This window comes from Pelophylax lessonae, assembly GCF_965119305.1.
Source record: "Pelophylax lessonae genome assembly, chromosome: 1".
Lineage (NCBI taxonomy): Eukaryota > Metazoa > Chordata > Amphibia > Anura > Ranidae > Pelophylax > Pelophylax lessonae.
In genome coordinates, this window is record NC_138768.1 from 103,922,807 (window position 1) to 103,940,073 (window position 17,267).

General features: G+C 43.8%; 1 protein-coding gene across 1 annotated transcript in view; it reads left to right on the forward strand.

Moving 5' to 3' along the window:
* Positions 1-17,267, forward strand: part of IL31RA (interleukin 31 receptor A) — a gene marked incomplete at its 3' end in the record, with an annotated part of 127,450 nt that overhangs the window by 98,316 nt on the left and 11,867 nt on the right. The window contains exons 10-13 of the mRNA XM_082243878.1: positions 455-640; positions 3,439-3,540; positions 5,403-5,549; positions 12,590-12,730. Coding sequence (XP_082100004.1) covers positions 455-640; positions 3,439-3,540; positions 5,403-5,549; positions 12,590-12,730 — 576 coding nt within the window. The remainder of the gene's footprint in view (positions 1-454; positions 641-3,438; positions 3,541-5,402; positions 5,550-12,589; positions 12,731-17,267) is intronic.

Consider the following 17,267-nt stretch of genomic DNA (forward strand, 5'->3'; position numbering starts at 1 on the left):
GACAATCTTTCTAAAATGTTTGGAGGGGGCAGCTTTCTGCTCTAGGTTATTATAGTAGTGTTCTTACACCATGACCCACTGTGTATGTGGGCACAAAGTTTCAAGTTAACTGAAAATAATAAGGCAATTCACATATATTTTCAGTTAACCTACTATGCATTTAACTAGTGATGTTCAATTATTTGTGTTTTTTTTTAATAATGTGACAGGGAATATAAACTATATATTTAACTTGAGATGCTTTATTATTTGTGTGTTTTTTTTTTTTTTTTAATAATTTGACAGGTAACATAAAAGATTTAACACTGTGGACAGTGAGTCTTTCATTGGAGGAGAGCTTGCTGTGGGCTACTGCATTTTAAATGATTATAGTGTATTTTATGTTTTATATTGTCTTTAGTTGTAAATACTTGAAACACAGGTTTAAATTCATCTTACACAATTTATGTTCTAGCTCAAAGCCTGATTCACAGCGCTCAGGTATTTATAATGAATGAAACGGTGGCTATGATCTGGAATGTTACAGACATGAGGATAAAGACGCATATAGTAGAGTGGTGCACGGACTCCATACTGAACCCATGTACGAATATATCCTTTCAACAAGTGGAAAATTCATTAGAATGGACTGGAGACAAAGGTAATGGTTTGACACACATCTCTAGAACAATTGGCATCTGGGATCATTAAACAAGGCCCTGAACCTAACAAATCTGGGTAAAGCTTGCATTACAAGAAGAGGAAGGCAGTGTGATTGGATCAAGCTGCTAAGGCAGGCACATAAAACTAGTGTTTTCTGGGTCACATGTGGCCTTTTTGTTCTTTCTTATTAGCCCTCTGTTTAGAAATGGTAAGTGAAAAGGGGCCAGCCGTTCTATACTTTACAAAAGCTACACTTCTATGTGTAATTTGCTTCTCAATATTCCAGAAATGCTTTGTTACCCCTTTCTTTGTACAATATGAAACCATTCCTTCAACCTGTCTAGTTTCCAGGATGCTCCGTATGCTGAGCACTCACCCCTAATATTGCAGGAGCACTGCTTCATCCATAAACCATGAATGCACAGTGTGCGCTCTCCCCTGACGCTGCAGCAGCTGAGCTTAGGTCAACGTGTTTAACCTACTGGGCCCCTTAAATACATAGTTATAATGTTTTTTTCAAATTAAATCCTAGCTTAACCCAGACATACAAAATATATATTGCAGCTTATCAGGCCTTCGATGATCCTTAGGTGGTTGTATTCGTTTTTTTTCTTTTTCAGGCTTTTTTCCTTTTACCTGGTGATAATGCCAGTAAACCCTTTCCTTATCTAGGGTGACAATGCATAATCACCATACTGTATCTATGGAGGAGCAGTGTGTTCAGCATAGGACAGGGGATATAGAAAACCTCATACTCTTCTCTTTTTCATAACATGTTATGTAGTGCACAGAGTTAGCTGGGAACAATGTTAATAAAATCACAGGAATGTGTCATTTATAGCAGCATCAACGGATCTTTTTTTTTTTTTTTTGCACTAATCAAACAGATATAATAAAACTCTTTAAATTGTATTTTTAACACACCAAAAAAGAAGCAATAAAGAAAGGTACATTGTTGTGGTTTACATTCATTTTAAATAGCTGCAGCCTCTTTGAAGATTTATTCCACTCGATTTGGCCCATTGTTTTAATTCAGTTTTACATGCCTATGTTAAGGGGTTGTCTAAGATTGAAGTTACAGAGGGGTAAATCCCACCATTCCTCACCCTCACATCCACTTTTTTGATGGTAGGGTTGGGATTTGCAGTATCATCTTTAGGAGTTTTGTTATACACTATATTACTGCCTTAAGTGTCGGTTCACACTATGGCGACACGACTTCGGGGCAACTTAATGAAGACGCCGTGCACCGCGACTTCGGCGCGACTTGCACCGACTTCACATAATGGAAGTCAATGCAAGTCGCTCCGACTTCGCCCAAAAGTAGTGCAGGAACCTTTTTCTAAGTTGGAGCGACTTGAGTCGCTCCTATTAGAACCGTTCCAATTGCACAGAATGGAGTACGACTTGTCAGGCGACCAAGTCGCCTGACAAGTCGGAACAGTGTGAACCGGCACTTACACACACATGAACTTTAATGGCATCCCAGTCTTAGTTCATAGGGTTTAATATTGAGTTGACCTACCCTTTGCAGCTTTAACAGCTTCAACTCTTCTGGGAAGGCTGTCCACAAGGTTTAGGAGTGTGTTTATGGGAATGTTTGACCATTCTTCCAGAAAGGCATTTGTGAGGTCAGGCGCTGATGTGAACGAGAAGGCCTGGCTTGCAGTCTCCACTTTAATTCATCCCAAAAGTGTTTTTTTTCGGGTTGAGGTCAGGACTCTGTTCAGGCCAGTCAAGTTCCTCCACCCCAAACTCTCTTATCCATGTCTGTATAGACCTTGCTTTGTGCACTGGTCCAAATCATTTGGTGAAGTGGGGGGATTATGGTGTGGGGTTGTTTTTCAGGGGTTGGGCTTGGCCCCTTAGTTCCACTGAAGGGAACTCTTAAGGCGTCAGCATACCAAGACATTTTGTACAATTTCATGCTCTGTGTTGTGAGAACAGTTTGGGGATGGCCTCTTCATGTTCCAACATGACTGCGCACCAGTGCACAAAGCAATGTCCATAAAGACATGGATGAGTGAGTTTGGGGTGGAGGAACTTGACTGGCCTGAACAGAGTCCTGACCTTAACCCCATAGAACCCCTTTGAGATAAATTAGAGCGCAGACTGCGAACCAGACCTTCTCATCCACATCAGCGCCTGACCTCACAAATGCACTTCTGGAACAATGGTCAAACATTCCTGTGGACATCCTTTCCAGAAGAGTTGAAGGTGTTATAGCTGCAAAGGGTGGGCCAACTCAATATTGAACCCTACGGACTAAGACTGGGATGCCATTAAAGTTCATGTGCGTGTAAAGGCAGGCGTCCCAATACTATTGGTAATATAGTGTACATACATCCTGATCACTTGCCCTTACATGACTAGACAGTTGAAAATGGGAACATGATAACTAAAGCCAAGGATTTCTAGAGGAGAAAATTGTTTTGGTACTTTCACATGTCATATGGTGATCATGCAAAATGTCAGGCCATACAAAACAGATTTTTGTTTTTGTAGTTGGCAAAGTTGCCCACCCAGCTTATCATATCTCTAGATGCTTGCAAAAAATAAGAGATGGAGGAATAACACACAATCCTATTTTTAAAATGACAGCACAGGCTCCCTCATAATGCTATGGTAGCCATGATATCGAACATGTACATTGTACTTATTCATTTTACTTTACTTTCACATTTTGTCGGAAGCAAAATGTATCAGTACTAGCTTGTAGGAAACTGAGGAGACATTAAACAGTTAAACAGGTTTGATGGGCATGGAAGTTCAATGTATTTTCATTTTCCCCTTTAGGTATCTTTGAGCCGTACACACGGTATAGAATTTCAGTCTACCCGATACTAGAGGAGAAGGTGGAAGCTCCTTATACTTGCTATTTCTATGTCAAGGAAGCAGGTAAGGAATTATTTCATTTCCATTATGTAAGAGCTATGGGGTGAGAGAACCCTGCTAGAGCTTCCCAGTTTTCTGGTGAAATTTGCATTTATTAAGAAAAAGGCAATTGTACACCTACATACAAGTATAGGATCTGGCACAGGGAGATACATGTGATAAGAGCCATTATTTACCCAACATTTGGTGTTGCAAGATGACGTACAGTACAGTACATCCTCTGTGAATGAAACTGTATGTGAGAAAAAAAAGGTAACAGCATGTAACATTGTGAAGCTTATTTATCACCGTACTGTACAAATCAGATATGGGAGGATGGGGATGAATCCCTGAGGACCATATATCAAAGGGCAAACCCAAGCTTCATGCATCATAGTGTTTCCAAGTTTTCTGTACCTGTTTTATTTTTAAATGGAAGTATTTTTTTCACCAAAAAAGTGTTGTGAAATAAAGACAATAAATATAGTGAAACAAAGGAGTAGGGAAAGGAAAAGAGGTAAGAGTAAATTTAAACCCCCTTGGTCCAGGGCTCAATAACCACACATTAGGGCTGATTTACTAAAGGCAAATAGACTGTTCACTTTGCAAGTGCACTCTGCAAGATAATTCACTCCAGAGCTTAGTAAATGAGGAGAAGCTTCGCAAAGAATACCCAAACGCAAGAAAAGAAAAAAAAAAGCAGCATTTTTGCTTGCACGTGGTTTGATGATGATAAGTCAGAAGAGCTTCTCCTCCTGTACTAAGCTCTGGTGAAAAATTCCTTTGCAGAGTACAACTGCACTTGCATAGTGAACAGTCTATTTGCCTTTAGTAAATCAATCTAATCAACTTCCTTTTAAATGTTCTATTAACCAGAGCTCCTCCATTCTACTCTATGCTGGTAACTAATTAAAGTGGAGTTCCGGCCTATTTTGCAACTTTAGTGATTCCTGGAGTGCTCGCTATGCTGATCAACAATTTGGCATTTTCTCCCCCCTCTGTGGCCACGGCCACCGACATCACTTCCACTTTTGCATTGCATCCTGGGAGCTGTTTGTCATCACTCCCAGGAGGCTGGAATCAGGAAGAACTCCCAGAACACTCCCTGAAATCAGGAAGAAGGGCACAGCAGATTACACTGCGGCTTCAGATGCCCACATCCAAGATGGCCGCGCCCAGACAGAGTTTTTAAAAGTAAGATTTTGACTAAAATCCAATACCGTACACCTTGTAAGTATGAGAATAGCGGTTCTGTAAAGGGCGATGGATTAGTATTATAGGGGTATTTTTAGTTTAAAAAGGTATTTGAGGCCGGAACTCCGCTTTAACAACAGTAATGATGGCATTGTCTTCAATATTTATAAGCAGAGCAAGCTATGTGGTAAAAGTTACAGTTAGGGTAGTTGGGACAAGCCATATAACAATGTATTATCTGTTGCTGTAAGTCCTTAAAAGTGTTGTTAGGATTTAATTTGTTTAATGCTTTGTAAATGCATAGATTTAGAAGGACTTTGAATAGGTGACAACACTACTGTGTGATTTTACTGTAGACATTGACATTGTTGTCACCCTGTTACAGGGAGTGGAAAAATATAATCAAACAGGCTATAAACCTATGTTACAAAGAAATTTAGAAAAATTAAAAACTACTGTGTAAATAGTGACAGATTGCAGCATATAGTGTATGTATTTTTTTTTTTTAATTTTGCCCATAGTTTCACTTAATGTCTTTGAGTATTTTAAGTTAATTTCTTATTGTTGTTTTTTTTTTTCATAGTCATAAACTGTGTTTCCATCATTATAATGCTAATTAAGACAGCATTAACACACCTTGTATGAGAAATACATTTCCACTGCGGGTAATCCTTTTTAACTATTACTTCCAGCTCCACTCCATGGTCCAAATACCACAGTAGTAAACCTGAGAGAAACAGAGGCAACAATCAAATGGGATCCAATCAGACAAGATGACGCCAATGGATTTTTAACTTCATTTGGTGTTGTTTACAATTCTCTCAATGGACATGAATCTGGTAAGAACATTTATCAATACAAACTCAACAAATTCAAAAGGTATTTGAGGGATAGTGGTCCAGTGAAACGCTGCTGGGTGTGCTTAAGATCCAAAGTAACCAAAATAATCTTTTCCTGATTTAACTATAGGAAATGGTCACTGCACTTTGCACATTATCGATCATTTTTTATATGGGGTAGTATCCAGGATCACCCTAAAACTTATAACTATACTCAATAAATAACTGACACCACACCTTTCTTTTTGTTGGAATAAAAATATTTAGGCCGCGGCCATTTATTATTTATAATAAAACATAAATAAATAAATATTTAAAATATAACAAATATGAAAAACTGTAAGCCACCCGATCACCAAGATCCGGGTGCCATTAAATGACACATCATCAAAACTTTATCCATATTAATTCTTAAATATAAGCACATATTGTCCCCCTTTGCAACAACAAAGGTGACCCTTAAATAATAAATTTAGCCGCGACATCCAAGGGAGGGGAGGGGGGGGAAGCTGAAGTTCAATCCTCTTGGTCTTCTTAGCGATGACTGACTGACAAAAGGCGGCAATGAGCCCCTTTATAAAGCCCAATTCTGAACCAGAACCGGCCGGTTTATTGCTCTGAGAGCTCTGAATTGGGCGGGAAAAAGAATAATCCGCAAAAACTGCCCAGATACAAGGCTACTATTGGGCGGGAAAACCCCGCAGTTCAAAATTCTCCCTAGTTACAGGCCTCTGCTGAGCGGGAAAATAGCCTCAGGAATGCCAGGTCAAAAGTTCAAATGACCTTAATGACCCAGGCCTACCTCAGCCTATACCTAGCACCTACTTACCTCATTTAATAGGCCTAAACCTAATTTATAAATAAACTGCCCTGTTAACTACCCCATGGGGAAAATTGGGCATAAAATATGCCCATTTTCTTTACATGGGGTAGTATCCAGGATCACCCTAAAACTTATAACTATACTCAATAAATAACTGACACCACACCTTTCTTTTTGTTGGAATAAAAATATTTAGGCCGCGGCCATTTATTATTTATAATAAAACATAAATAAATAAATATTTAAAATATAACAAATATGAAAAACTGTAAGCCACCCGATCACCAAGATCCGGGTGCCATTAAATGACACATCATCAAAACTTTATCCAAAAGACAGGAGGGAATTAATTTCCTCCTGTCAACCCCCACACCGCGGCCTTTTCAATACACGTGCCTAAATTTGAATTAAAAATGTCCAAACCTATTTCTGAAAGGTGGGTGTCATCCGACCTGTATAGACTATCCACCCAACCCTCTAATTCTACGTGCCTAAAAGAAAAGAAACCCATTTGAGGCAAAAGCTTTTCAACTGCTCTATTAATGCGCTTTCTTATTTTCTCCAGTGGTTTAAGATGTTTAAACTTGTGCCATGCTAGCCTTGGGACAATTTCGGAAAAAACTACTAAGATGTTGGGAAAATGCAACTTGATTAACTGAAAATCATCCCTTATCCTAAAGATCAAGTCTAGGGTCCTATCCTTACCTACATCGTTGCCCCCGAGATGGACAATGAGCACATCCGGGGGGCAAGTAAACTGCAACAACCTAAAAATTGCAAACCGAAACTCGGACCATCTCATCCCTCTTTTGCTAAACCAAAATACTTTAAACTTGCTGAGATCCAGACCCAGGTTTTCCTTGTAAGATCTGCCTTCAGCTCTCAATCTTGCCCAGTGAATATAGGAATGCCCCAGGATCCAAATCACCCGCTGTTGACCTAAAGAGATTATGAAAAAGTATTAGGACGAATATAAGACAAGTAAGCATCCGATTTCCACCTACCTATACCTTTAAGTACTGTACCTGTCAAACCTAACCTAGCTGCCTCAGTGGCAGCCCCTATTCTAAACGAATGGGATGACAACTTGTCCTGCTCTAGTCCCAGCCTGCGCAAACATTTATTAAATACACTGTTGAACTGGTACCTGGACAATGGTTTACCTGACATATGCACAAAAAATAACTCACTCGACCTTGGCCTGATCATTTGAAATTTTTTTAACAGCATGACAGGGCAAACTTTGGAACCTGAAAAACTGTTTAAAGTAACCCATTTGCCTACGCCCAATTGGTCCGTTTTTGAATAGCGGATAAAGAGATGAACGTTGCGGTCCGAAACAATCAAGTCAGATGCAAAAAGGCCAGCATCCTTAAATCTCCCATCTGGGATTAACTCGGAAATGCGCAGAGCGGCAAAAAACATTAGACTAAATGCAGCCTGAAACAAAGCTGACTCGAATTCCGAATAACAAACCAAATTGCAAGTGTAGCAAAGTTGCTCTAGCAACTCCAAAGTAACTGGCTTTCTAAGGTCTTTGCATTGGTTACTTTTCCTATATCCTTTAAGAGCTTGTTTTACTGAAAAATAAGAATTGCAGGATGGCAAGTTCCTAAGCCTGTTAAAAAATGAGATCCCTGCCAGTATTTTATTGACGTGTGACCAAGACATCCTTTTCAGGAAAAGAGAATTAAGAAATAATAAAACTGAATTTTCAGAGATTTGACTAGGCTCCAAAACACGTTCATGCAAAAAAGACACCCACATGACCCAAGCCGACTGATATCCAGCTAGGGTGGATGGGGCCAAAGACTTGTTAATATTATTGCTGATACTCTCTAAACCAGGTCCCATAAGTGTTGCGGGTAAGGAAAGCCCGATCGATCCGCCTCTGGGTATATGCTGAAAAACTTCTCTACCTGTAGGCGAGACAGAGAATCTGCCATGGAGTTGTCCTTACCAGGGATGTATTTTGCTTTTATCCAAATATTCAATTGCAAACATTTAAAAACTAAAAATCGCAACAATTTGATTACTGGCAAGGATTTCGCTGACAGACAGTTGATGGCGAACATGACGCCTTTATTGTCTGTGCTAATTAACAAACGCCTGTTCCTATAATGGTGACCCCATATTTCAAGCGCCACCAAAATAGGAAAAAGCTCAATCAGCACGCTGTTCCTCGTATAACCCAAAGAAACCCATCTCTTACACCAGTTGTCCGCGCACCAGTGGGACCGCCAGATGGCAGCGAATCCCACAGAACCCGCCGAATCAGTATATAAACAAAAATCAGAATCCAAAACAAAGTCTTCTTGCCAAATTGATTTCCCGTTAAAGCCTATCAAAAATTGCGTCCATACTAACATGTCCTCACGCAATTCGTGAGATAATCTGACATGCGCTGAAGGCGATTTTAAACCTGAAATAGCCAGATACAATTTCCTAGAAAAAAGTTTACCTAAAGGAATTATTCTAGACGCGAAAGCCAATAAACCTAATAACGATTGCATTTCCTTCAGGCAAACTTTGCGTTTGCGGATCACTGTAATGAGTAATCTGGTCAATTTTGTGACTTTTTCTTCTGGGAGACTGAATTCCATTAAAAGAGAATCTATCGTTATCCCTAAAAATTCTATGCGCGTGGATGGCAAAGACGTCTTCTCGTGAGCCAAGGGGACCCCAAAACTTCTGCAAATATCTTGGAAAGTATTCAGCAGAAAAAGACAGTCCGTTGTCCCACTTGAACCCAAGAAAAGAAAGTCGTCTAAATAGTGAATGATATTATCCATACCCGACTTCTGAGCTACCACCCATTCCAAAAAAGAAGAAAAACACTTGAAATAAAAACAAGACAGAGAGCACCCCATTGGTAAACATCTGTCAAAATAAAATAATTTCTCAAATAAAAAACCTAAGGAGTTGAAACATTTTGGGTGAACTGGTAAAAGCCGGAAAGCCGATTTGATGTCGGCTTTAGACATCAGAACCCCCTTACCTAGACGTCTAAGCTTAGTTAACGCATCTTCAAATGAAGAGTACTGCACCGTTGCCCATTCGTCCTCTATCTGATCGTTCAACGATCCTCCCTAAGGATAGGACAGATGATGTATGAGCCTATAAGAATTAGGCTCCTTTTTCTGCACTATCCCCAGGGGGGAAAGCCGAAAATTCTCAAACGGAGGAGAGGTAAATGGACCCATAACCCTTCCCATACTGATTTCTTTATGAATCTTATCTAGGACTACTTCTTTTAAACCATTAACCGATTTTAGATTCTGCACAAAAGTACAGCCTTGACCTTCGAAAGAGGGGAGCGAGAAACCTTCACTAAAACCCTCAAACAGCAGGTCAGCCTTCAACTTGTCGGGGTACAGCTGAAGCCAGGTTAACATGCTTCTGAGGTTCACTGGGGACGAAGCTTTTGGGAACTCCACCGGCTGATTGATTTGCCGACTGCATCCTTTTGAAGCATTTGGCAATTGGATGCGCCCCTGAACAAAAGGCGCATTCGTGTTTGTAACGACATGAGCCAGGCCATCGGCATTGTGACTCATTAAAGTTAAAACAAACCCCTTTTTTAAAGCTAGTAACCGTTTGCTGGGATTGTTGTGTATTGAAATTTGATCTAGCAAGAAATGGCTTTTGGGGAAGGAAAAGGTCCAGCCATAGACTAACATCTTTGACACCCCACTTAAGGTTGGGTTTGCACGGCCAGCTTCTGCCTAAATGCTACGTCATAGCTGTACCATGCTGTACCGCCAAAATGCCTATAGGCTTCTAATATGATATCCATGTGTTGTAACAGTCCTAAACTTTTGTTGGGGAACTTTTCACAAACAACGGCAGAATAAATAAAAAATGCTTGGAGCCAATTGTTGAATGATTTTGTAACTGGACGCTTTCTATCCTCCTCATCTTTCTTGTCAGCTTTGGAGAAAAACTCCTTGGAAGACGGTAATAATGAGAGGATATCAATAAAGGCTCCTTGCCAAATCTTATCCTTCATGGCCTCCGACAAATGAAAGCCAAGGGAAGAGACCTCGCATGTCAACGGTTCCCTTAAGGCCACCTCAGGCAAATTCTGCTCCCGAGCTAGCCTAAAAGAGCTGACACTCTTTTCAACATTGGAATCCCTAATTATATCTTCTCTAAACTCGCCACTAGGTGGCATCCATACTTCACTAGCATTGTGTCTATTGCAATCATCAACTCTACCCATTAATGTACTGAAGTCAGAGAAAAACTTTCCAAACCGGTTAAACATATCCTCTTTAACTGGCCGACTGCCAGACTCACTGCTTTGAAAATCATAGTCCCTGGCGATGCTACTTCCTTGCTCCCGTTCTGCTTCACCTGTTGGAAAAAAGTTCTGCCTATTTGCAGACAGGTTAGCGCTCCTCTCACCTGTCACCCTGGTGGGCTGACTTGTGGATGGTTGTCCTCCTCCTTCTTCGGCCGCTTGCGTACCCGCCGGCCGTCCTGCTGCTGTCGCCGCCTCTGCTACCGATGCCGTTGCTGCCGCTGCCCGTCCCGCTCCTGCCGCTGCCGCTGACCCGCTGCTCTTCCGCTGACTTGTGGAGCGTTGTTCCCTCCGCTGTCCGGGATTCCTGTGGGGAGAAGAAGGGGGAGAAAATCTTTGCCGGGGCGTCCTCTTCCGCTTCCCGGCGACCCCGTCACGACCGGAGGTGACGGAACTTCCGCGGCTGCGCATTGACGAATGCGACCGCTCCTCCTCCTCCGGCTCCGTGGACGCCATCATTCTTCCGCCGGACTCCGACATGCTTGGAAGACTTCCTCCGGCCTCCACCGCTACCGATGGGTCCTCTCGCTCGGACATCTGCAGGCTGGCTGACCGAATCCTCCAACGGCAGGTCCAGACACCGACGGATCCATTCGTCGCCTCCAACGCCGCCGGCCCTCTCGATAAGACGTCTCATCAGGCTCATCTTGCTCTTGACACGGTGAGACACTTCAGCCTTCTTGGCACAACAGCCGATATTCTTGAAAGCTGCTCACTCGAGTCTTGACCCGCAGTCCTATCTTCTGAGAAGCCGGGGAGAAACACCTCAAAATAGCTGATAGAAGCTGAAGTTCAATCCTCTTGGTCTTCTTAGCGATGACTGACTGACAAAAGGCGGCAATGAGCCCCTTTATAAAGCCCAATTCTGAACCAGAACCGGCCGGTTTATTGCTCTGAGAGCTCTGAATTGGGCGGGAAAAAGAATAATCCGCAAAAACTGCCCAGATACAAGGCTACTATTGGGCGGGAAAACCCCGCAGTTCAAAATTCTCCCTAGTTACAGGCCTCTGCTGAGCGGGAAAATAGCCTCAGGAATGCCAGGTCAAAAGTTCAAATGACCTTAATGACCCAGGCCTACCTCAGCCTATACCTAGCACCTACTTACCTCATTTAATAGGCCTAAACCTAATTTATAAATAAACTGCCCTGTTAACTACCCCATGGGGAAAATTGGGCATAAAATATGCCCATTTTCTTTACATTCTTATTGAGCGTGTATTCCTGTAAATACCTTTTTAGATGTACTGTAGTGAAGATTTCATGACTACAGGTTCATTAACAAATAATAATTTTTTATAATAAATACGAATCAAATCTAAACTGATAGTAATCATGCTCATATCTCTGAACAGTCTTATAAAGTAATAATTAAACTAGAAGAGATCACATCATAATAATTCCTTGTCCATGTTATTTAGACATAGACACGTTGCAAGGGAATTTTCCCTTCGCTTAGTGAATGTGGTGACAATTCATAGTGTTTCATAACCTCATTCACTAAGCTCTGGAAGGAAAAATCCCTTACAAAGTGAATAGCTTATCTGCCTTTATTAAAACAAACCCTAAGTCTTTATAACACGGACAAGGAATTATTTAATGATTTTTTTTTTTCATATGACTTTTTCTGCAGTATATGCCGTGTCCCAGTAAAATGGCCAGTGTCTGCTAAGTTATTCATATTAATAAATCCCTCACGTGAGGCGGATTGCTCAAGAAAGTGCAACTGTACAAGTCAGTGTGAGAGATTTCAAATACAATCACCTAATGCACACGTGTAAAGAGCCCCAAAAGAGGGCTGCTATAGAAAGCGCAGAAGTGGGGTATATAATGGATCCAAATGCTAAAAAGGAGTTGTCAGTAATGATGTAGACTGAATATAAATAACAATTTAAGTGTAAATTTTATTGATTCTAGTTGCTACAGTGAGAAGTGATGTCTATGAATACACCTTACAATCCCTGAAACCGAAAACTTTGTACACTGCTTATGTGGTAGCTAGCACCCAGGCCGGGAACACAAGCGGACACCGTGTTCACTTCACTACACTTAAACACAGTAAGTTATTACAGTGATTATATTTCTGTAATGTGACATGGCAACAGCAGGTGTCCTCCACATAGCAAAACCTATATTCCGGAATCCTCCTGTACAGGTAGTGCTCTTTTTTTCTCTGTCGCTCATTGACAGACGTAGTCCTCCTTGATTAATATCAACTCGGGTTATACTGCCCTCTACAGGAGTAGGACTAGACAGGAAAGAAAACGTTCTGGCCACACCCTAGGGGCAGTCCCAGAGGGTATATCCTCTCACTTCCTGCTACAGCAAATCAGTTTTTTTTCTGTCTAGTTAGGAGTAAGGACCTAGATTCCTTGCTAGGATCTTCGGTCCTGGCAGGATTTTTTTTTAGAAATACTTTTTTAGACAGCTTTTTTTCTCCAGTGTTCCTGTGAGATCTTCAAGCAAGTACGCTGAAACTGGGCGACGGGCTGGATGTTGAGATCCAGTGGTCACCCCAGTTCAGCCTACGAGCGCGTTCAGGCCATAGCTCCGCGCTGGGTCGGCCGCGACATAGTCCCACTGGACGGGGACTGACCCTGCGAGTTAAACGTCTCGCCTGGACGCCAATGACCAACAGAGTCACGGCGTCCGTATTGGTCGACAGCCCCCCCACCCCGGTGGAGAGGGGTTCTGTCAGGAGTTGGCGCCCGCCTGGTTCCGGTATGGTGAGTAGAATGTTCCCCTCTCCCCCTGTCGGGTTTGTTGGTGGACGCGGGCCCCTCTCTGGGATGGTCGGACACTCAGTTTCTGGGTCTCCCCTCTATCCTAGAACAGGTCACAGATCCCCCAATTTTGAGTGTGATTTTGTGAATAGAAACCAGGAGGCTTGGTTTGGGAGCTGACGATCTAAAGTCACTATATGACTGTAAGGGTGACTGAAGTCAGTGGCAGACTACTAAAAGGCATTACCATGAGGATAGAGGTATCCTACCTGTCATAGTGTGTACACAGGCCGATGCCTATGCCTGAGTTACTGCAGCCACAGATCGCTATCCCTCCAGAAAGCCGGTCACTTCCACAGGCCGCACAGCCTCCCGCAGGCCGAGGACACCTCCCGCAGGCCGAGGCATTCCCGTAGGCCGCACAGGCCGAATGCACACCTCCCGCAGGTCGCTGCTAGCTTGCAAGCTGCCGCTATCCTATACAGACCGCCGCCATTTTTTCTTGCAGATCGCACGAGGCCGCCATATTTGCGTAGCCTCGTGTCTCCAGCATGGGGGCGGCCATGTTTGAGGTGACCAAACACCTCGTGGAGTAATTGGGAGGCGCTGGAAGGCGTGTAAAGGGGCGGAGCCGCCTCCTTGGCCCAGGGAAAGCAAGCCAAAGACTTCCTGTCTGTAACAGACAGTGCTGGAAGCAAGTTGATAAGAAACTTCTGTGCATCAGGTGAGCCTTGGGGTCTCTCTCTCTCTCTTTCTGAGGGGTCCAAGCAGGTAGACTGAGGGGCGCTATTGCGCTGGGTGACTAAGTTAAAAAAAAAAAAAAAAGTTTTTTTCTTGCAATTAATTTTTTTGTGTTTGCTGGCAAGTGCCTTGTTACATGAACCCTGCCACACATGTTATCCCCACCTGATCCCCTCGGGGTGGCCGAAGGACCCTCCAGTACCCCATTTGTGATGATGCATTTTCAGCAGTTTTGGAGTCTTTGGTATCCCGGGTGGAGGTAGCCTGTCAGGGATGGGGGTCAAGAAGAGCGACCCCCGCCTACCCTTATGTCATCTGATACTTCAGATACGGATTCTGAGCTGGTCATTGCAGCCCCTTTTCTGGGGTTGTTGTCTCAGGTACGGTCTCCTCAGACAGTGAGGAGGACGCTTCTGCCTCCGCCATAGCACAAGAAGCGTTGGTGGAAGCACTAGTTGTCTGTCCGGGAAACCTTAAATCTTGAGGTCACACTGGCAGAGGTAGCTGAGACTCATATTCCTTTTTGTGGTACTAGCAAGCCTACCAAAATGATGAAGGGTTTCCCTTGCTCAAATGGGGTCGTCCGTAAACGAGCCCCTGCTATTTCCAAACGCATTCCTAGACGCTATCATTTTGAGGAATCTCTCATTACAAAGATGGACAGTACCACCAATAGTGGACTCAGCGATTTCCAGACTAAATAAAGCCACTGTTATCCCGTTGGATTGACAGAATGGGCCCCATCCATCTCTAGGGTGGGGGGACGTCTTCACCGGTTTCCAGATCCAGGGCTTTCCAGAATCCCGGATAAAGGGGTTCGCAAGGTCATATGGTCGGGATACAAGATCGAGTTTCGATCACTTCCACCGGTGCGATTCTTCCCTTCCAATATTCGACATCCCCGGGTCGCTTAAAAAGCTTTGCGGGGGACAGCTTGATGCAACAAGCAGTGGTAGTTTCCATTCCTTGGAGGAGTTCTAGTCGAACCTGTTCACAATGCCCAGGAAAAAGGGCTAGGTGCGTCCAATTCTGGTCTTGGAAGAGATGGAGTCCATCCATACAGTGGTGGCCTCCCTGCATCAGGGGGATTTCCTGGCGTCCATAGATATTTAGGATGCCTATCTTCATATCCCCATCTTTGCAGGACATCAGCGTTTTCGTTGCTTTTCCCAAAGATCATCCCTGGTTCCCACCAGGAGACTGAACTATCTGGGCCTAATTTTGGATACATCCTTGGCAAGAGTGTTTCTCCATGCGGAGAAACTCCAGAAGATTCAGTCAATGATTCGGATGTTGCTGTCCGTCAACTGGCTGGGATTGATGGTCGTCTCTTTAGAGGCAGTACCGTTTGCCCAGTCTCATACCCGAATTCTCCAAAGAGGAGATTCTTCTCATATAGAATCGGAATCCCGATTCCCTGGACAATCGGATCCGATTGAGCGAGCGGACCAGGGAGGCTCTGGTCTGGTGGCTTCGGTCTCCGATGCTCAGCCAGGGGAAGTAATTTCTTCCGATAAATTCCAGGTTACCGATAAATGTGTTGGAACTGAGAGCGATCAGACTTTGTCTGATTTACTGGACCGAGCAGCTCCAGGGCAGCCCGGTTCGGATCCAATCGGACTATGCCTCGGTCATGACTTATGTCGATCACCAAGGGGCACCAAGAGTGCCCTGGCGGCCATAGAAGTGGCCAACATTCCTATTGGGGGAACAGTTGTTCCAGTTCTCTCCGCGATAATTATCATGGGGGTGGACAGGCAGATTATTTCAGCCGTCAGATTCTGGATCAAGAGGAATAGTCTCTTCATCCAGAGGTATTTCACCAGCTGTCCCTTCATTGGGGCACCCCGGAGATGGATCTGTTGGCAGGTTGGCTCAACAGGGCTCGCGCCCGCGATCCTCTAGCGGACGCAGCAGACGCGCTGAGCGCCCCGTAGGGGAAGTATCAGCTACTGTATGTCTTCCCCCTTCTCAAGTTACTGCTGAGATTTCTCCGCAGGATAGAGGTGGAGGGAACTCCAGTTATCCCGGTAATTCCGGGCTAGCCTCGTCAAGCAGGGTACGCCGACTTGGGCAAGACTAGTCGCGGACGCTCCTTGGAGACTTCTTCTCAGGGAGGATCTGCGGTCTCAAGGACCGATCTTCCATCGTGCTTTACAGTCGCTGGCTTTAACGGCCTGGCCATTGAGACCCAGGTACTGAAGGACAAGGAATTGTCAGCTTCAGTTATTCCTACTCTAATTAAAGCAAGAAAAGCAACTTCCAGCAAAGTCTATTATCGCACATGGAAGGCTTATGTTGCGTGGTGTGAATCGTAGGAGTTTTCCCCCACGTACCTATTCGGTGACCCGAATCTTGTTTTTTTCTGCAAAAGGGGGTTGAGCAGAAACTATCCTTGAGCACTATCAAGGGTCAGGTTTCAGCGTTAGCAATCTTCTTCCAGAAGCCTCTGGCTACTCATTCCTTGGTGCGGAATTTCATCCAGGAGGTGCAGCACTTGGCTTCGCCAGTGCGCGCGCCCTTACCACCCTGGGATCTTAATTTGGTGTTGTCAGTTCTTCAGAAACCTCCCTTTGAAAATATCAGGGAGATTCCCTTGCTTACATTATCCCAGAAGGTGGCCTTCTTGGTGGCTATCACTTCTGCACGCAGGGTGTCAGAACTGGCTGCATTATTGTGTCATTCCCCATATCTGGGGATTCATAGGGATAAGGTAGTTCTTCATCCGAAGTCATCTTTTTTTCCTAAGGTGGTTTTCAGACTTTCATCTGAATGAAGATATTGTGCTACCTTCCTTGTGTCCTAAGCCCAGTCATCCTCGGGAATGTGCGTTGCATTCCTTGGATGTGGTGCGGGCAATCAGGGTATACCTGAAGACTACGGAATCGTACCGTAAGACGGATTCACTTTTTGTGATCACGAATGGCCCCAGAAAGGGGTTGCCTGCATCTGCCGCGACTATCTCCAGATGGATTAGACAGACGGTGGTACAGGCTTATTCTATTAAGGGTCGGAATCCTCCGTTCCCTGTTAAGGCGCACTCCACTCGAGCGCTCAGTACTTCCTGGGCCTAGCGCCATCAGGCGTCAGTGGTCCAGGTGTGCAAGGCGGCTACCTGGTAGTCGGTGCAT